The sequence below is a fragment of the Artibeus jamaicensis genome, unplaced genomic scaffold (assembly GCF_021234435.1).
Source record: "Artibeus jamaicensis isolate MK-2021 breed Jamaican fruit bat unplaced genomic scaffold, CSHL_Jam_final contig_3174, whole genome shotgun sequence".
In the NCBI taxonomy this organism is placed as follows: domain Eukaryota; kingdom Metazoa; phylum Chordata; class Mammalia; order Chiroptera; family Phyllostomidae; genus Artibeus; species Artibeus jamaicensis.
Genome location: NW_026521738.1, coordinates 3,271,011 through 3,291,367, shown reverse-complemented (window position 1 = coordinate 3,291,367; position 20,357 = coordinate 3,271,011). Strand labels below are relative to the sequence as shown.

Sequence of the window (20,357 nt, the reverse complement as noted above, 5' to 3'; positions counted from 1 at the left end):
TAATAGAGTGGGGAAAGGCTAGGCTGCTTCAACAGATTCAGCAGTACTTTACCGTCTTCTTGTCTCTGTAATAATGGCTCAGCCCGAGGTAAGCCATTCCAGGTAGATAGGTGGACCACATAGTTCCCATGTTGTTGCTTTGCCACCCCTGGGGCACTTACAGGTGAGTAGCTGACGGATAACTGGAAGTCTAGCCACTAGGAGAGGAGGAGACCTAAAGGCCACGACAAGGGATCTCCTTTTAATCAAGCGATGCTTAGTTCTCACATCCCTTCTGGGGATATTACATGATAACTACATGTTAGTTATATGGCTCTATATGGCATGGGAGAAGGGAAATACAGTATTAACTAAACAGCTTAGTGCTGTGGGAAGTTGTACCTGTGGATAAGGATAGATTTATTTATTTTTTATTTTGGGGGAAGGGGAAAAAGCAAGGGAGAGAAGAGAAACATCAGTGGTTGCCTCTCACACACCCCCTACTGGGAACCTGGCCCACAACCCAGGCATGTGCCCTGACTGGGAATGGAACCAGTGACCCTTTGGTTCATAGGCTGGAACCCAATCCACTGAGCCACACCAGGCAGGGCAGGATAAGGATAGATTTAATATGGGGAACACACTGTTATGCTTTTGGAGAGAGGGCAGATCTTGAATAGTCACGTTAAATCCTATGGCTTGGAAATATTTTGTGGTTATTGTTATCTTAAGTACTTTATAATTTTCTAATTAACTTGAAATTTTTAAAAAAGTGTTGTTAATTATAATTGTTGAATACTACTTTTGAATCTTGCTACCAGTAACTCTTCCTCTGAATTCATGAGGTTAACTGTAATAGCTAATTTGGGTGATTGTTTTTGCTGGACCCCCTCTGGTTTTGGCATGAGTGAGCTGTGAATTTGTCAACAGGCTCACTGTGGGAACTGGGAGGGCCAAATGTAAAACAGGAGGCCTGTTAGAATCACACAATCTGTAGAATGAACTCTTTTTCATAAGACTTAACACTGATTGCAAATAGGTATGAAATATCCTAGATATATATTGCTTTAGTTTAGAGCCATCTTTAAGAAATTTAGAGTTGTTTAAATATTCATATTATTTCTTGCTTTGAAAGAATACTACATTGATGACATTTTCTATTGGTATGTCAAAAAGTATTCTAAGGTTCTGCAGTGTTTTTCTCCCTTGGGGGCCTCATTATCAGAAGAGTGGCCAGAGGCTGAGAGTTTGTTTTGATATAATGTCCACTATCCAGGTAGTAGTCTAGTTACAGAGTTCCTGTATTTATAGTTGTAAAATGGGAAATTTAGGAAGAGTTGCTTCTTAACAAAATTGAGAAAAGAATTTTAAGCTTTAAAAATGACTTTTGGTAAGTGCCATATAAATGGGAAATATCTGTGTCACATATTTAGAGACCTTAGAAGATCTGTGAAGAATTTTTGCTATTTTGAATAACTATTTTATTAGTCCTGTTATTGCTGGACTTTGGTTGAAAAACTTAAAAATTATATTTTCTCCAGCTAGTCATTGGAAGCATCTTAATTCTTAGTAAATGACATGCAAGATCATTCTTAATCTTGGAGTCATAAGCTCTGAAAGAAAGAGCTGGGGGAGAACTGGAAGGGAGGAGGGCCACTGGGACAGCGAGATTGAGCTCCTCACCTTTGCTTGCCAGGTGGAGGAAGAGCTGCAGGAGCAGGATTTTTTGGACCGGTGCTTCCAGGAGATGCTGGATGAAGAAGACCAAGACTGGTTTATTCCATCACGAGACCTGCCTCAGGTCATGGGACAGTTGCAACAACAGTTAAATGGACTGTCTCTCAGCGATGGTCATGATTCTGAAGACATTTTGGTAAGAGCCATAAGTACACATGGGACGCAGTGAAAGGAATGTGGGATCTGGAGTCACAGACTTTCTTTCGGGCCCTACAACCTTGAGCAAGTCTCTGGAGCCTCTGGGCCGCTATTTCTTAACTCACTATGTGAGCACTAATAAGAGTGTACGTTGGCCCTGACCAGTGTGGCTCAGTTGGTTGGGCATCATCTGGCAAAGCAAAAAGTCGCTGGTTCGATTCCCAGTCAGGGCACATGCCTAGATTGCGGGTTCGGTTCCTGTCAGGGCACATATGAGAGGCAACAGATGGATGTTTCTTACCCACACTTTCTCCCCCACCTTCCCATTTCTCTAAAACATAAGAATAATAAAATAAGTAAATAAATAAGATACATTGAAGATGCATTTCACCTGATAAAGCACTGTGAAAACATTACTGTTGTAGCATCACCAACTTTCATTTTCCCCAGTAGACCTTTCAAAGTAGAACTGGGATTAAGGATAAAGAATTGAAAGGAAAAGGTTTGGTTTAAAATTATCATTTGCTGCCATTCTTTTACTATTCCTCAAATCAGTATGTATATTTTTGAATGATGCTGTTGTACAAATTGTTCATTTTGGAAGGAACATACCCATAAGAGGCCATTTTCTACTTAACATTAGAAGACCAAATAAATGAGTCCTCTGCCTTCCTTGTATGAATTCTGAGTGGTTTAGTTCTCACACAGCCCATGTTCTGAATGATTGTACCCCGCAGTTTGCTGAGGTATTGGGTATTCACAAGAGCGTTAACAACCAAAGAAAGTACAGCAAGATAAAAAAAAAAAAGATATGTTTATAGGGATTGTGGTACCAAACTGGTTTGATGGAGTTCGCTGGTGTTTATCGAGTTAAGGTACTCAATGAATTGAGTAGTTTTGGAGTCAAACTTACAAGCCCCCGATGAAAGCAGCATAAAAGGAGCAGGAGTCTGAAGCAGGAAGGAGAAAATGAGGTTGGTCAGGGCTTAGTATGTCAAGAGCCATTGAGAGCAGCCCAGCAGTAGTAATAGCCTGAGTTGCAAGGAATTCTATTTTTTTTTCTCCTTGACGCTAAGAGGAAGGTACTGGTAATAATGGAAGCAGGGAGAAAGTAAGTTTTAAAGTACGGCTTGCTGTGGGATTTATTATCTCTTGGTTCTTATTTCAGAGCAAAAGTAACCTGAACCCAGATGCCAAGGAATTTATTCCAGGAGTGAAGTACTGAGCTGACAGAAAAGCTTTGAGGAGGACTTGTATGTCGCCACATCTGGGGACAGCGCTGCATACAAAGGCAGCGCTAAAGGGGGGGGGGGCTAGGGCTGCACAGCGGGGAAGGGGAATAGTGGTTTAATGACACTGTGACTGGAGTAGCTAATGTGCTCAGTCTTAATCTGCAAGCCTGAGTGTTTCTCTTTTGTTCTACTGACTTCCATTTTGAGCAGTTTCCTATTATTATTATTATTATTATTATTATTATTATGTTTTTGGCTTGAGTTAAGGAAATTGCAATATTCTTTTTTCTCACTTCATCAGGAATGTTCTGCTATGTGTATTTAAACAAAAATAAGCTGACCAAGAAAATCTGGGTGTTTACAAATGCCCTCTTACCCTGCTGTATGCTTACGAAGGCAGTACACACCTAGAAAACTACTATCAGTCCATTAAGCTGGATGAGAAGAAGGATGAACGGAAGAAGCAGGTGTTGTAAAAGAGTATGCAACTCAGCTCTCCCAACCTGAGGGCTTCCTGCAGTGAACTGGGATTACCCATGTCTTCCTGCTGAACCCATGTCTTCCTGCCTTGAACCCTGTTCAAGAAAACACAGACTTAAAGTACTGGTTTACAGTAACTCTTTTAATGATTGATTAAATTTGTGATCAGAAGGGGGAGTTGTGATGGGTATTGTCACTTGAATTTTACAGTTACTGTTGGCCTACTCCTAAGCCTCTGTTTACAGCTACCGTCAGACTCAGCATTTCAAGGTACAGGAGCACTAGGGTAGATTTGCCTCTTTGTGTCTCATGGTATCTCCTCCTCTATCCCTTTCCACCCCCACCTTTCTCTGATTTTAAGAAAAGATATTGTTACCAAAGGTGAGACAGAGGCATGCTATGCTGGACATAAGCTTCAGGCTGGAGAAGTCATCCTTGAATCCTGTTAGTTGTGTCTTAAGTTTATTTTGAGATTTTTTTTTCACCCCTATGAAGATTTGATCTTTTGGTGTCTTTCCTTAGAAAGGTTTATGCACTTTTACAAGTAACTTTATTTTTTGGAACACTAACAAGAAGCTCAGTTCATAGTTTCAATGCTTTTCCCACTTCATAGAATTATGCAAAAGAACTAAAAAAAAAAAAAAAAAAGCCCAATAGAGTGAATTCTACTTGACCTAAGTGACTGTGTGACCCACCAGGAGAGTTTCAGCGATTACCAAATCTTTCTGTTCCTATGTGCCCAGCTTTGCAAGTTTTCTCAATTGGGTTCTCTGGGTTCATTCCTTTTGTCTTTCCTGCCTGTAAGTCACAGGGGTTTTTTTTTTGTTGAAACTCATAAGGAACTAAACTGAGCACAGGTACTGCCTTTGTGTGATAGAGATGTGATGGGAGAGTCAGGTCTAAAGGAAAGTGTGTCAGGTCCTCACTGTCCTCCCAGGATGAGGACTTGCGGAGGCCTGAGCACAGTGGCTTCTGTGTGACCGCTGCTGTGGGTGTGAGAGGCACATCAGGAAGAGATCATGGAACTTGAAATAAAGTCTGTGTGAATTCAGTATGTGGAGGTGGGACTGAGATTGGAAGGAAAGGCCTAGCGTCTGGAAAGCTTAAGAATTTCTCTTTTTTTCTTATGAGTTCTTGGTTGACTTTTGGAACAGCCATAGCCTAAGGTCAAATTTAAAATATGAACCCACATCTTTTTCTCATCCAAGTCTATTGGATGGCATTATTTGAAAACTGGCCTTTCCTTGCTAGGTCACATGTCACAGGAGAGTAACTTAAGGAGCTTGTATTGCCAGATGTGCATGTTAATTCTCAAAGCCTCTACCTCCAGAAAACGGAACTCTAGCTTGTTTTCAGGGAGATCTATGAATAAAGAAATCTCTTTATCCCAGCTTCAGTTTTCAGCCGGGATTGTTGCCTGAAACAAGGACAGGGCCTTGGAAATACAGATATAGAAGTCTTTCTCTGTTCTGGGGCTTTCTTTCTGTAGTCTCCATTAGTTTGTCCAAGCTCAGAATTATAAAGACTGTTGGAAATATGCTGTGATTGCAGAAAGAGCCATTTTTTTAGACCCTGGAGATCTCCATCACAAAGAGTACAATGGATTCTTGTGTGGCTCCCATCTGGAAGGTGCTACTGGAATCCAGATCTAGTCATTTCTTCATCTGAAGAAGCCTTGCTCTTCTGACACCAGCACAGGCTAATGTGCTGGGTGCTATCCCTCTGGTATGGGGTTCCATTTTGGGAGTCAGTTTTCAGCATGGTTTCACAAGGCATAGTTTGTCAGGACTAAGAAATCTTCTAGCCCAGTGAGCAGTGAACCTGGGGGCTGGACTTTCCAGGCCTGTTCAGACACATAGTATGCTAAGTCCAGGATCAGAAAGCAGCTAGCAATGTGACCCCTTTTTAATGTTTCAGCTGATGCTTCCAGTGGTTCCTCTTAATAGCCCAGCTCTTTTCTCCATCTCTTTGGTTGTGAGGTGGGAGCATAGCTTTCGTCCAGACCACAGGCTCAGCTAACATTAAAGTTTGCCAGCTCCTTAAGCAGAAAATACATTTGGGTCTCATTGTACCTTGACTGGGAAAGGCTAGGAGCCTCTGGCTATCTCAGATTTTTCATCACAGGAGAGGGTCTGGGTGCAAGCCAGGCTGGCACCTTTACCCTTTAAAGGTGAGGCTGGTATTTATGTAATCACTCTGAAGTTGAATTTAAGTCTTTATTCTGTTGAAACTTTTCTATTGGCAACAGGGAGTTTAAGAATTTGTGTAAAAACTTGTATTTTTAACAGTTGTCAATTCTGGCTCTTCCCAGTGTTAGTTTATTAGTGGTTGATTTGTGGTTTTTGTGATTATTGAATTCTAAAACTCCAAGATGAAAATCATTTTATCTCTTGCTCTTTAAGGAGAAAATCATGAAAATAAAGGAAGTATCTTTTCAGTTTCTTCAGGCCTTAGAACTATAGCAGAAAATTTGACAGATGCAGCCTAGGCCTGAGCACCTACAACTTCAGATCTTTGGGCCAGTTTCTGAATGTAGCAGTTGACTTTTGGGATCATATAAGGTCAAGCCAAAAAAAGATCATAAATAAAAGGCTGGACCTCTGTAGCACCTCAATTTCCAAAGTCAAAATACCTGGGGATATTTTAAGGTCCTACTGCTAACTATAGCTTAAAAATGTTTTTAGTGAAATACTAAACATTTTTCAAATTGTATATTACTACAATGTCAAAGTTTTGTCTTAATTTTGGAGAGCCTGGGCAGTAAGGTCATTTGGATACTCTGGAAATTACATGTCAGAGTTGTTCGAAGTAGCCGAAGGGAACAGCCTGACTGACTCTTTGATTAGTGCTGCTGCAAACACCATGCAGAAACAGTAGGAGCCCAGGAATATACCTGCTGTGGTTGGGAGGGGCAGATGTTCATGGACAAGGGTCCCAGCAACACAGGTTAATAATGTGTCTTGGTTCAGGTGGTGTTGAGGAATGGGGACAGGCAGAAGAGACCTGACATTTGACTAAGATTTGGAGATAACCATCTTTTGGGAAAGACTCTATATGCCCCAGCACCTTCCTTGGGGATTATGCAAACCTCATCAGTTTGGGAGGTGAGTCAAGAGAACAGGGGGTTGACCCAGATCTTGTATGCATCTGGAACCTTCATCTCCTACCTCTGCTCATGATTCCCAAGTGAATCGTTGCTCCCACATTGCTCATCAGGATCCTTAGTTGCTCTGGTCCCCCTGCCCTGTGTAGCGCACAGAGCGCTTTCTGCAGCCACTGCTCTGCTGCTATGCGAAGTTCATCCACAGGCTTGGTCAGTCGCAACTTTGAAAGGTATTTTTTCCCTTTGTTTTTAATCTTCTGTCTTTATTTGTCCCATCTGGCAGCTGTAATTGGTGACAAGGGACAGGGCAGTAGGAGGCTGACCAAAGGCAACACTTTTTTGCTTGCTACATGACCTTCTGCTCACCCCGCTACTGCTGTCCCCAGTCTAGGTTTTTATAGGAGTCACATGAATAGGACAGCTGAGTACACTGATCTCCACTGGATGTCAGCAAAGACTCTCCCCCTGGGTAGAAGAGAAATCTGCAAAGGGGCAGGTGCACCACCTTTATTCCAAAAGAAAAAGCCCCTTTAGATTCTGATGTTGCTAGGAGTCTCCTTTTTGAGACTACCTTCTGACTGGTTACCTTTTTAAAATGAAGAAACATTCTAGGCAGTTACTATAAAATAGTACGTTTTCACTCCATAACTCAACAATACTAGGTGATAACCCTGACCTGTTGATTGTGAACCTCAGGAATGTTTAGTGCTTGATGGATGGTTTGGGTGTCCGGGATTTATTTTTTTTAAACTTTGAGACATATTTTACATATCAAATTCACCCATTTCAAGTGTTAAATTCAGTGATTTTAGTAACTTTCCTGAGTGGTGCAGCTATAACTGTAACTCAGTTTTAGAACATTTTCATCCCCTGCAATAAGGTCCTTCATTTATTACACGATCATTCCTGCTCCCAGCTCTAAGTGACACCAGTCTTTGTCTCTATAATTTGTCTTTTCTGGACATGAGATGAATGGAATCATACAAAACAGGGTCCCTTGCCTCTGACTCTTTTCATTTAGCATATTTTGTGGTTCATCCATGATTAACTTGTTGGTAGTTTGTTCCTTTTTGTTGCTGCATAGTATTCCAAAGAAATACACCACATTTTGTCAGCAAGGAGTCTCTCAAACTTGGATTTCAACGTCTCGTGGTCTGAACTCTCAGAACATAGGACTGCAGGGGAAGCTGCTGTGCACGTCAGAGGAGCTGCTCATCAGAACCGGCCTTGTCATCAGAAGTTCCACAGTAGGAGCCTGAACTGCTGCAGAAATTTTTATAATTTTGCAACTTCTTTTTTATAAGGAACTTTTTTGCTGTCTACATGTCAGGACTTTTGAAGCATCTGGTAATTAATTTATTCTAAAGTATGAGCATGTGTTTGGACAAGAAATTGAACCATCGATAATACTGTATTGGAGATTTTTTCCTCCCCAACTGGGGAGTCTCCTAACTTTCTAAATACAGTATCGTCTCCATCACAAAGCGGAACCTCTATTACAGAATATGCTGCTTTTGTTGGACACATTTGGGGGGAAGGAGGACCGTGGGAGAGGAGGTGTGGAGCAGAAATGCAGTGCAGCTTGTGAAACGAGAAGCCCCCAGAGGGTCCATGCACAGCCCACCTTCTGTTGGTGCCGATGCCAGCAGGCCTGGGTCTTGACTTTGGACCTTTATCCCTGCTTCACAAGTGTTTTAAAGCTCTTTTTGCTCCCCTCCCCCCTGAATAAACATTACATGGTAGTTATTAATACTTCTTTGGAAGGGGTAGGACTTTAAAATTGAAAAAATAATTTTCATAAAAATATAAAAAATGGAAAAAAATTACTTTAAAAAATTGCTATACAAACGAAATGGCAGCTGTTGAAAATCTCAATAAAAATGAGAATAAAATGTACTCACTGGCAGTGGGGCCCTTGTTCCTCTGGGTCACTATGTCTTATACAGGTAGTCTACGTGTGGTATGTGTTCATGAGAAAATTTTCTGACTCAATATTGATCACAGTTTCAGTTGCATAATTTTCCATTCTAAATAGTGTTACAAGGAAGCACTGGGCATTGGCCTGGATGTTACAGAACGGAGTGAATTCCACCTCCTCCACTTTCTATGTGATTTCAGTCTGAACCTCAGTTTATTTGTAAAGCTGCACACCTCTTTTCTGGGGCTAATGTGACACGTGTACTGAATTTCAAAATACTGCCTGGCACATAATAGGCACTTAATACGTGTTGGCAATAATGTGTATGTACAGCTTTGAACAAAGGCATGGTAACAGAAAATCCTCAGGCTTACAGGGAAATTGGCTAGTTCCTGTTTTTCCTGTTTCTGGGCAAAACACTTTTCTAGAATACAAGGGCTCTGTATCTGCCTTTCAACTACTGAACGAGTTTGAGAGGCTGCTAGGTCCCAAGCACTGTCCCAGGTACCAGTGCCAATCAGTGCCAAGATGCCCCTGCTATTGTGGAGATTACTCAGTTTACCTGTAGCCTGAACCTCCCAGTCATTCTCTGAGGGGCTGTATTGTGTGGTACAGAGATCATGGGACCAGACCACAGCCCGTGGGGTCTACTCTGAGTGCTGTCATTTCTTCTTCTCCTTCCTAAAACCAGGAGAAAAAGAAATCTGAGCTGGCTTGACGATTTATAACTTTTTGAAATGCTGTAGTTATGTATATATAGGGACTGAACTATTCACATCTTTGAAGATGTGAATGGTATATATGTTCATTTTTAAAATTTCATTAAGCCTATGTATGTTACAGAAAAGCACAGACATTGTAAACATGCAGTTCCATAAATTTTCACCGGCCTCCAGTTGGCATAAGGTGTAAGGATGTTCTTTTTTAGTCCTTTAGAGCACCCACAGAATACTACCCATCACTGAAGACATTTGATAAATGTCTGCTCAATGAATGGAACAGATGAGGCTGGGCTGCCCACAAGATCACACAGGTGGACTAAGGCCGTGCTGTCCTCATGGGACTTCAGGTCTTGTTCTAAGCTCTCTTGCCTTGTCACAGGCCTAACAGGCTCAGATAAGGTGGATCTTCTCTCCACTGTTATGGCAGAACCGAATCCTACTAATTACTCCTGATATTTGATTAGGGAAGGGTACAAGTTTAAAATTGAGGGGGAAAAATTCACCAAAAATCACTTCTTTCTGCACTACCTCTGTGTGATAAGAGCTTTACAAATGGAGAGTAAGCTACCTCATCACAACCCCTTTGGCCAAAGAAAGTGGGGGCACATCCGAACTTGTGTACTCGAATAACTAACATTTCTTCAGCTTTTGCTCCGGCATTAAAAAAACAAGCATGATGTGCTCCTTGCACTGTCCAGTTGGAGTAGCTGAGCCTGGATAATAGTAAGGAAGATAGGCTTCTATTTTAAAGTCTTAGCCAATACAGTTTTATTTAGATTCTAAATCCAAAATACTGCTTGATCCTGATGCTGACATCATGTAAAAAATCTTCTCCAAAGCTCACTGCTCATTAACAGGGTTATTGGAACGGAGATCTAGCAAAGGCACCTCACTGTGCTCTTTGCCTGCCTTTTGCCAGATAATGTACTGGGGACTTGCTGAGAGCTGGACCCCGTTGGTTCAGACCACAGCTACATGGGAAGATGCCTGGCTGTCCCTTCAGAAGGACCTTGGCTTGAGTTCCTATTGCTCAAAGCTTCTCTATGTTGGGCTAGAGCTGATGGAATGAGAGCTGCTGCCACTATGCTGTGATGTATAACCAGGCTTGGGAGACAAATATCCAAGACCCCTTCAAGGACCTCATCCAAACTCAAGAACTGCAGGGTAGAGCTCCCTCAAGTGCAGATCCTGGACCTCTGCAGCAGAAATTACATAGGGTTTTTAGAAGTGAAAATTCCCCATCTCATCCTTGACCTACTGAATCAAGGCATCTTATAGAGGGGAAAGAAAAACAAATCTGAGTCTAAAACAAGGTCTAGAATAATTTATACATGTAAGTTTGAGAACTGATGTCCAGAAAATAACCCATGCCTTCTAACAGCTTATACTCTAACCTCCTAGAGAGGCACCCACTATTAATCAAGACTCTGGTTTCCATCTTCTCTAAGCAGCATGGGCAGCAGAACAGGAAGCTTGGGACTTGTCTTAACCAATCAAACTACAGTATCCAGAGGACAGGAATCGTGTCTGCTCTTCACTGATGTTCATCATTCCTGGTGCCACATAATAAATGCAGTGTCACACTGTAACCAGAGTCAGGCTAGCAGTCCCAGAATAGGTAGTTAACCTAGGTAAGTTGTATCTAGTTGGCCTTGGATCTCAACCATCTTCATAAACCTCAAACAACTCATTCATGCAGAAAAACTGCAAAATGTACTGCTCACCCATAACTACCAAATTCAGTAAGGTAAAAAAATCTCTCAGACAATATTTGCTCCTGTCCCCTAAAACCTACTTGGGACTAATGGGAGAAGGTGTGGTATGCCTAAGGTTACTCTTGGTGATGTTCAGCATGGAGAACATTTAGTTCCACTGAAAATGCTCTGGCAGGGATCATTACCCACTTTGACAGAAAGTCGAGGTCACAGGTTAACTGCAGCAACAGCATAAGTATGCTAACACAGCGGGGGCGGGGGGGGTGGCACACACATAAATTATACGTCCAACTGCAGGGCAAGCAGACTACTATCCACAGGCTGAGCACCAGGCGAGGGGCTTTAAACTCTGGGCTAAAATCACTCCTGAACCCTCTGGGATACGTGCAGGCAGGTACACTGAGGATGTACACAGCAAGTGTACCTCACAACACAATCCAAATGGGGAGTGGGTAAAGTGCATTTATTTTCTTCTATAAGTGTTTGTCTTTAAAAAACAAAAACAGAAAAAAGGCCCCCTCTGTTCCAGCACCCAATGTCCACTGGGCATGGAGGGGGTGGAGCCAGGGCCAGCCCCCTAGGAGAAGGTATGAGAGTAGAAGGCAACGGCATTGGCACTATAGTCCATGGGGAGGAGGTGCCCGATGTGCCTGGCCCCTAGGCTGGCCCCGCCCAGGGCGGAGGAGTGCCTCAGCTTCATCAGGGTGAAGCTGGAGAAGCAGTTCTGAGCCTGGATCTCTCTGCCCTGGGTCAGCGCCAAAAGGAACCCTGGAGGGAAAGAACGCAGAGGACACTGATGAGATAGACACTGTGATAGAGGCCGTGGCGGGGACAAAGAGCGGGGAAAGATAAGGCCTGGGCCCTGAGGTTATTCCTGTAGGGGGCCTACAGTGGCCCACATGCCAAATCCCCAACAGGCAGTGTACCAGGGTGGTGAGGCCAGTGCTGAAACCAGCTGCCACACCCACACCCACTCACCCACCCACCCACGCCTGATGCTGGGAACTCCAAGGTAGCAACAGGCAACGTCTAATGGGAACCACAGTTGCCCAAAGCAAGGCAGCAAGGACAAAGGCGGCACATTTCTTCTGACCAGGACTGTGTTGCCTAGGGATGTCACCACATGCTGCTCAGAAGCTCTGATTTTAAGTTAGATTTGTCTTTAATTCTTAAAAAGTGGTGCTTGCTTAATCTTTTGGAAAAGAACATCTTTGTAAGAGCTCAAAGGAGCTGGATGGGACCTTGTAAAGGGCTCCCTGGCAGACTGAAGGTTGCAGATCTTAAGCTGAGCCATCGGTGAGCCGTCCAGGCCTCAGGTCCCACATCCTCCCTGGAGCAGGCAGCTCTCCTGAGCCACCTCTTTTCCAGCACCATCCCTCACCCTTGCCCCCAGCCCATACTTACCTTCCTTCAGCAGCTCCCAGCTCTTCCACACAGACCCCACACACAGGATGGGGAGGCCAATCTCCCCTTTGAATAAGACCTGGGCAGACAGCAGAAATGGATAGTGGGGGTGACCATGTCTCTCCAATGCTGAAGGGGGTACTTTCTTAAGACCAGTGCTCCCTGTCCCACTTACACTCCCTCTAGTTGAGAACCAGAAGGTGAACTTGAGAGAAGGAAAAAAGGAGGGAAACTAGGGAGATTCATAAAGACAAGGGACAGAGAAGACAGAGGTTGTTCAGAAGGCACTGAAGAACCACAGAGGAAGGAGCAAGGAGAGAGGAAAACAGGCACCAACATGACTGAAAGGGGGAGCACGGGCACCGCAGCCAACCAGGGTGCAGCACAAAGGCTACAGACTAGCCACAGAGGCGAAGCGCCGGACCAGAAACTTTGCTGTGTTCTAGATATTCTAAAAGGTATTTCTCCAACCTGAGTTTTCACTTAAAATCATGTCCAGTTTACAGAGTTTGACGGGCAGTGTCGCCCCTCACAGGAAAGGGCCGAACCCAGCCCAGCAGCTCCCAGCCTTCATTTCCCACCTCAACTCACCGGATCAATCTCAGGCAACACGGCCACAACGTGCCTGCCCAGCATCTCCCCAGCCTTCCTGAAGATGTAACGGGAAAGGGGATCTCCCTGCTGAGCACCTGGGGGAGGGAGGAGGAAAGGGAGTGGTGAGTACTCAGGGAGCCACCAGTGCTCAGCTGTCCTCACTCTCTGGGGCAGGGCAGCAACAGCTAGGTCTCAATCAGGAACAGACGCCCACCTCACAGCATGTGGTTAAAAGTAAGCTTCCAAAGCTGCCACTCTACCCTTACCTCCCACCCCCACCAGGCACTAAGACCCTTGGAGGTGGCTCATTCCATGCACTTGAGAAGGGAAGCGCAGAGCAGCACACTGGCACCTGGTTCACACTCCAGCTCACACAGTTACCGAGTTCTCTCCCTGAGCGCCTCTCAGCTGAGGACCCAGTACCCTATTGAGCAGCTGGCTGGTGTTCCTGTCGGGAACCCCCATCCACCTCCAGCGATCTGCTTGCTGTTGGTCAGCCCCTTCTCAGCTCTGCTCTGAAGAGGCCTCAGTCCAGGAGGGCCTAAGAGGACTTCCCTATGCCCTGAGTCTGCAGGAATCCAGATTAAGGGAGTATGGACCACATGGTAGAGAAAGAGTAAGGTGCAGATAAGCAAGCCCAATGATTCAGCTTTTCCTGACACTCGACCAAATATGCCTAACCTCTCTAGGATCCCCTAGTTCTTTGGGTATCAGTAGTTTATTTAAAAAAGTTATAGTTTGCTCAAAGGACAACTGCTTCATGAGTTTCTCAGACACAGACACACAGCCCGCATGAGCCACAACAGCTGTCAAGAGAAACAGTATAGACAACCGTCAATACATCCATGTATCCTTATGTCTCCACCTCAAGGCCCACCAGTACCAAGGCCCACGGGGGCAGAGAACGAGGTCACTGGTCAAAGGGAGACTGAACTGGCTTCAAGGTGCCATCTGAACTACTCCACTATGCCACCCCCTTCCCACCTGGGAGGTCTTTGGGGAAGAGAGCCAGATAAAACCCTGCCCCACCTCTAGTACCTTCTGCAATTTTCCGGCAAAACCCAGCAAACCTGCATTTATCAAAGTCCCTATACAGGTGTACGAGGATTCCCAGCCGATCTGGCACCTGAGAGGTGAAGAAAGGGCACAAGACAGTCACCAGAAGCAAAGGAAAATTCCCAATCGGCCCACCTAAGTTGGCCTTCCTGATGTCTCTTCTGTTTGAAAGCCGGAATAATGTTTTGTTTTTAAGCACGGATTTGCGATTTCTCATTTGAGAAAAGTTCATTTCCCCCAACATAAACTCCACTGCTCCCTACAGATTCGTCTGCACAGAGCACCGATCTCGGCTCACCGAGGTTCCTTGAGGTGCTCTTGAAAAGCTTTCTGTGATCACTGCACGTTCCAACTCTCCTTAGAGATTCACAATGCACACTGGCAAGCTAACGCCTGAGAAGTCCTCAACCAAGAAATCTACGTATTTGTATCCCCTAAATTTACCGGACCATGGAAAGTCCTTCTTCTACTTCAACAAATGAACCCACTAGTAACACCTCTAAAGGCCCTGAGGAACCAGTGATTCATTCCCAGGTATGTTACTAAGATGGAGGAAGGGGGGCGGGTGGTAAAATCTGGGCACCGACAGCAATGTAGTTAGTAATAAGCATGTTATACAGACTGTCTCATTACTCTTTGTAATGACCTTATAAGAATGACCAAAGGATAAGAGAGGGAATGGCAGACATGGCACTGGGGTTTAGAGCCCATCTGCTGTGTCAGAATATAGGAGGTGATTTCTCTCCTCAGCCTGGCCCAGGCCAGTTTCACTACAATCATCAACCCCTGAGCCTTGAGAATACAGGTTCTATTTCCCAGCATTTCTAATCTCCTTCCCTGGCCCCAGCTCCAGCTCACCTAAGTGGCCTTCATCCAGAGAGACATTTGTCGCATAAACACTGTCTTCCTTCTCCTCTTCCCACCCTCCCAAACCCACTACAGATAAGCATGGCTCAGAGCAGGAGGGTCAATCCCTGATAGCCTGGGCAGGAGGCTGCACCTCCTAAGAACTCTCCCTGCCCACCCCCTAGCGGCTCTCCTCCCTCACCCACGCAGGCCACAAGCAGCTCCCCGCCTGCCGCATCTGTTCAGACTTTAGCTGCTGTCTCTGTGTCTGTGAGCATTGTTTCCTGATCTCACCCTGACCTCTCATTCCAGCTTAGAATGTCATCTGCCTTCACCTGTCCACAGGGTCTAGCTGCCCAACAATGAAATCTGGCTAACCACTCGTGTCCAGCCTACCACTCCCTCACCTGTGACACCCTCCTTGCATGCACCACCCATATCATTCTGAATCCTGTCCTCACCTACGATTTCTCCATCCTCCAGCTCTGACCCATGACTCAGCCCAACTTTCCTTTGACTCCCTCAGCCTCTCCCCTGCTGCTCAGCCTCCCACTGCCCTAGCCCAGGTGTGTATGTTTACTGGGGGTGGGGGAGAGTACCTGGAAATAGTTGAACATGGCCTGTTTGACGAAGCCAATGTCATGAGGAGCTGCCTCCAGGTTGTCAATGGAATCAAACACTATTTTCACTGCTTGGTGTGCAATCCAGTAGGCTGTGGAGAACAGAGAAAGCTAGGAGATGGGGCAATCTCCCTGAGCTCATGAGGAAGAAAACCCAGACCCAAACAGGGTTAGTGATCAGCTTGTATATTACAGCAAATTAGGTGTCCCATTCCCAGCCTGAGGGCCTCCAATTAAACTGTATCTGACTGATCCACATAAGGGAAAACTGGAGGGGGAGACAGAACAGGTTGACACTGAGTCACACCTGCTGCTACCCAAAACTAAAGACAAGTTCAGTCAATTGTCACACAAATCACTGGATCACTGGTGGACTGGACCCCATGGACTTCTATGAAAATGCACATGTGCTGCCTATAAAGAGGTGACAGAGGGAGAAGCTTCTATACCCCTTTCCCATCAGCAGACTAGTACATCTCCTGGCCTCTACTGCCTTAACCTTCATAGTGTCGATTCCTCCCCAGAGCTCCAAAAGTCAACACAGGTAGTCAACAACTATTATGCCACGGCATGAACCTGAATCCTGGGTGCAAATCACTGCTGAAGAGCAAGGCCAGCCACTTGTCCAGCATTTGCATCTCTATGCTGTCTCAGTCATTATTTTGTACTCAGGACCATCAGATTCAGGAACTGTCCCCAGAAAGTCCCAGGGGTCAGCAGGCTGAGGGTGAGGGAGAAAAGGTGGAGAGCTGCACAAAGGGAAGGATCCAGGACCCTGAGCTGGGCCATCAGCATGAGCTCACCTGAGCCCTCGTCCCCCATCATGTGGCCCCAGCCACCACAGCCACTCTCGGAGCCATCAGGGTTGATGAGCCTGCAGTTGGAGCCTGTCCCAGAGATGAGCACGATCCCACCTAGGGAAAGGGCACAGGAGGCTCAGTGTGCTCTGCACAGAGTGAGCGCACAGCTTCCGACTGAGGGAGGACAGGACAGAAACCAACCCCAGCCAAGGAGTCACCACCCAGCCTTGCAGAAGAAATTGAGCCAGCTAGTTTACTGCTAAAGGTGGGGGGCCTGGCTCTCAGAGAAACTGATCATATACAGCCCTCCTCTGGGGGAAAGAGATGAATATGAGCCTGTGTCTCCTTTCCCAGCCAACCTGCAAGTGACTACATGCTTTACCTGCAAGTGAGTACCTACTATGTGCCAGGGATGGTGCTAGGCCCTATTCAGTGATACTCAATACCCTAAATCACCTTATCAATACAATTACCCCCACTTAATAGATGAGGAAATTGAAACTCTGAGAGTTCTGTAACTTATCCAAGGTGGTGCAGCTGGGAAAACAGGAACTGATTTTTAAATACCAATCTTGTGGCACCAATGCTTTTTACACTCCTATCAGCATTCCCTCACACTTACTTCTCAGCACTTACTGCCTTCCTCAGCCAGCCCCAGGACCTCTTTCCTTTAGGATGAAGCCTTAAGTCTGACTCCACTTCTTGCTTCTCATCAAGATACCCTCTTGCCCTCCCTCCTATCCACTCCTTACTCTGGCAGGGACTTAAGCTAATTAAAAGGGGGTGGGGAATGATAGAGGCTGACTTCCAGATATTTGCAAGACAAGTTCTGCCAGCTACATCTTAGGAGCTTTCCCAAGAAAAACGGTTCTCAACCTCACCCCTCCCTCCACCTCCTCACCATCTGGGGTAGCTGTGGCGATGGAGCCAGCGGCGTCGGTGGTAATTAAGTAGCTTTCACTCAGGTAGGGAAATTGGTCCCTCAGCTCCTCCATCAGGATCCTCACCGCGTCCTCCTGCTCCCCACCGCTCAGGGATAGGCCCTAGGCCAGCGGGGAGGTGAGCAAGCGAGCAGGGCCCCAGACCCAGCTCCTTTCTCCACCCCCACCCCTCCTGCTATCTGTCCCCTGCTCTCTATCTGGGCCCTGTTTATCCAGCCTCAGTCCTCCTTTCACCCCACGTGATGACCCCTCGGAAGGTTGTGGCTGTAAGAAGAACCTGGGCTGGAAATAGACAGAGAGGAGTTTCAACAATGCCAAGTTTGGAGCTTAGGACAACATTAGTGTCATTAACAGAAAAATCAGGCAGAGGAGCAAGTTGAGGAGAGAGAAGATTGGCCTGGAATACGTGGAGTTTGTCTGTGCCTGCAGAACATCTCACTGAGGACATGTCCAGGAAGTAGCCAAAGCTACAGCAACTTGGAAGAAAGGCCTGCGGTGGAAATAACTGTGGATATTTAATGCGTGCTTATGGGTCAGGGTCTCTGCCAGCCACTTCGGGAGGTGTCATGACATTTTACTTTCCCAACAACTCTGAGGTAGCTACTACTGTCTGCACTTTCCAAATGAGGAAACTGAGGTTGAGAGAAGGTAAGTAACCTGCTTAGGGTCATCCAGATGTTGAATGACAAATCAAGATCTCAGTGACTCTCCAAAGCCCTGTGCTGTTCCAATTGCTGTGACTTCTAGATGACAACTGAAGCCACAAGAACAAATGGATCATGTGAGTTTCTAGACCACAGCCCAAGCCCCCAAGGTCTTTCCCTCTGCAGTGGAGGTCATCAGACTCATTTAGTTCAAACTTGCTTTCTCAGTGTTGCTGTAATTTAATTCCCAGTCTCTACCCCAGACTCACCAAGCTTCGCAGAGGTACCAGAGGATCAACCCCAGCTTTCCGTTTGGCCCTGTTCACCATCTCGTTGATCCTCTCCACACACTTGTCTGTCCCGATCAGCTAGCCCCAATCAAGGGAAGGAGGAGTTACAAAGGCCTGCACAAACTCTGCTGCCCCTATAGGCTGCTATGGGTCCCCAGCCACCACCTCCACAGGAATTACAAGGCATAAAACCACAACCCAGCCCACTGGTCCCTTCATTGTGGCTTTTACCCAATGGTTTGTACTGAGTCCATCCGCTTCTGCCAGGATCTGCCCATCCTCTGAGAGTAAAAGGACCTTGGACCGTGTTCCTCCCCTACAGAACACAAGGGGGCACTCAGTCTTGCTCAGAAAAACCTGAAGGGAGAGCTAAGCTTGTGCAATCCCTGTCACAGAGCCCAGTATGACAGAGACTGTGTCAGCAAACCCAGTCACCATTCCCAAATGCACCTCTGTGGTTAGGTGTTTGCTGTGCTGCTGGACAGCCTCCCTTGGGGATGTCCTACTTATCCTGCAAGGCCCCACTTACACATCAGCTAATCCTTGGAGCCTCTCATGTGTGGCCCAACCACATAGCAGCACTACCCCCATAACTGTTAAGGATTCCTCTGTATTAACAGTGTATCCAGTTGTTTTCCTTTCTGCAAGCTCCACATCATCCATACATCTCATGCCTAGCACAGACTCCTCTCAGTAAATGTGATTAAAAACAATGGCGTCTCTCTGTGCTTCTCACAAAAGCTAAAGGCTGCCTTTTAAGATCCAGCTCCAGCTGCCAAGGTCTCCAAGACACTCTTGTGAAACACTGACCAGATGGCAGGGAAAGTTTATATCCACTTAAGCAACTAATGGTCAAGTGCTTATTACTGGGGAAAACAATAGTTTGGAGGGAGGTCTGTGGTGGTGTGACGTATGTGTCTTTACTGATCAGTACTTTCAGTAATAATCAGAAAAGGACACTGAAGACCTGACGATCAAACTGAAAAAATGACAAGTTTCAAGAGGTAGTTAATGCATGAGATTCAACACCAAAAAGTACCTCTTACACATATAACAGGAATGAATGCAAACTCCTGTACTTATTTTTTTCCCTAGGGCAGTAAAAAAAAAAAAAAAGATAGGGGAGATCAACCTTAACAATGCATGTGAAAAAAGACGTTGGGGTCCGTGAGTCAGCAGTGAGATGTGGCTGCCATAGAAGTAATCCAATCTCAGACTCAAAAGTGCCCTGGCTGAGATAGCAGCAACTTCTAATATGCCCTGATTTGGCACACCCATATTCACAGAATGTTGTCACTGGCAGGGGACTTGGCGATCATCTCCGTCATCTTTCCTCTCACTCTATACACATGTGGTAACTGAAGGCTATGCTGAGCAAAAGTCCTATATTCATACCGAGGGGAAGCTATTACAAAAAGTCCAGTAGACAAGCTCTGAGCAGGAAAAACGCAAGAATTCCTTGGGTTCTGTCTAGGGTGAGAAGCCTGGAGTGCTGAGAAGAGTGTTTCAGGGATCAGAAAAGGCTCTAAGCTGCTCCAGCTCCCAGACACCCTCCCGCAAAGGTCTTAGTCCTGGCTTCCACCACACTCCCTTTCCCTTCCCTCCAGTCCAGCAACTTCACACCTGACACCTGTTCTGTAAAATTCTCTGGGGTCGGGAATGGGGGGGGGGAGCATCTCCAGCGGGGGACAGAGGAGTGGGTCGTTCTAGGGGAAAAGGGGCGTGGCTCCGCCGTGAAACACAAAGGACCCCCCTGGGGTGTAGCCGTGGCACTAGCAGAGCCCCTGAAAGGCATACAACCGCGCGCGCAGAAGCACCGTGCGCGTGCACAGAACCCTGCTCCGCAAGGCCCCGCGCCCCAAAAGCCCAAAGTGGCCGGACTCAGAGACGGGAGGCCACCAGCCTGCCTACGGCCTTCTTTCCTCCCGCCCTCGGAGGGGGTTAAGCCCAAGCCACTTCCAGGACGCCCTTCCCGGACTCCCTCCGCCGGGCCGCACTCACCCCTCTACACCCCCGTAGAGCGCGGCCATTCTGATGCTACCGCTGCTGCAGATACCGCCGTAAACTCCCCTCCCGCTGGCCTTTACCTCCCTCCCGCCCTACCACTCGGCACCGCCCCACATCACGTGAACGCTGGG

General features: G+C 46.2%; 2 protein-coding genes across 5 annotated transcripts in view; one reads left to right on the top strand and one right to left on the bottom strand.

Annotated features, from left to right (window-relative positions):
• Positions 1–8,661, top strand: part of PAIP2B (poly(A) binding protein interacting protein 2B) — a 29,612-nt gene extending 20,951 nt beyond the window's left edge. For all 4 annotated transcript variants that reach the window (XM_037127251.2, XM_037127252.2, XM_037127254.2 and 1 more), the window contains 2 exons: positions 1,676–1,852; positions 3,023–8,661. In XM_037127251.2, coding sequence (XP_036983146.1) covers positions 1,676–1,852; positions 3,023–3,079 — 234 coding nt within the window. In that variant the 3' untranslated portion in view covers positions 3,080–8,661. The remainder of the gene's footprint in view (positions 1–1,675; positions 1,853–3,022) is intronic.
• A 2,805-nt stretch (positions 8,662–11,466) lies between these two features.
• NAGK (N-acetylglucosamine kinase) lies at positions 11,467–20,327 on the bottom strand. Its single transcript, XM_037127250.2, has 10 exons — positions 20,221–20,327; positions 18,451–18,535; positions 18,199–18,297; positions 17,246–17,387; positions 16,348–16,458; positions 15,524–15,636; positions 14,061–14,148; positions 13,020–13,117; positions 12,429–12,507; positions 11,467–11,792 (listed from the first exon to the last, which is right to left on the bottom strand). Exons 1-10 carry the CDS (start codon positions 20,247–20,249, stop codon positions 11,602–11,604), a joined length of 1,035 nt encoding a protein of 344 aa, XP_036983145.1. The 5' UTR covers positions 20,250–20,327; the 3' UTR covers positions 11,467–11,601.
• Between the last annotated feature and the right edge of the window lie 30 nt (positions 20,328–20,357).

What these genes read in the sequence shown, in the direction of transcription:
- NAGK (XM_037127250.2), bottom strand. Translation starts at nt 20,249, where the DNA reads ATGGCCGCGCTCTACGGGGGTGTAGAGGG. An exon ending in CTCTACGGGGGTGTAGAGGG is followed by an intron (nt 18,536 to 20,220) that starts GTGAGTGCGGCC and finishes TGTGTTCTGTAG; the next exon opens with GGGAGGAACACGGTCCAAGG. An exon ending in CTGGGAGCTGCTGAAGGAAG is followed by an intron (nt 11,793 to 12,428) that starts GTAAGTATGGGC and finishes CTTTCCCTCCAG; the next exon opens with GGTTCCTTTTGGCGCTGACC.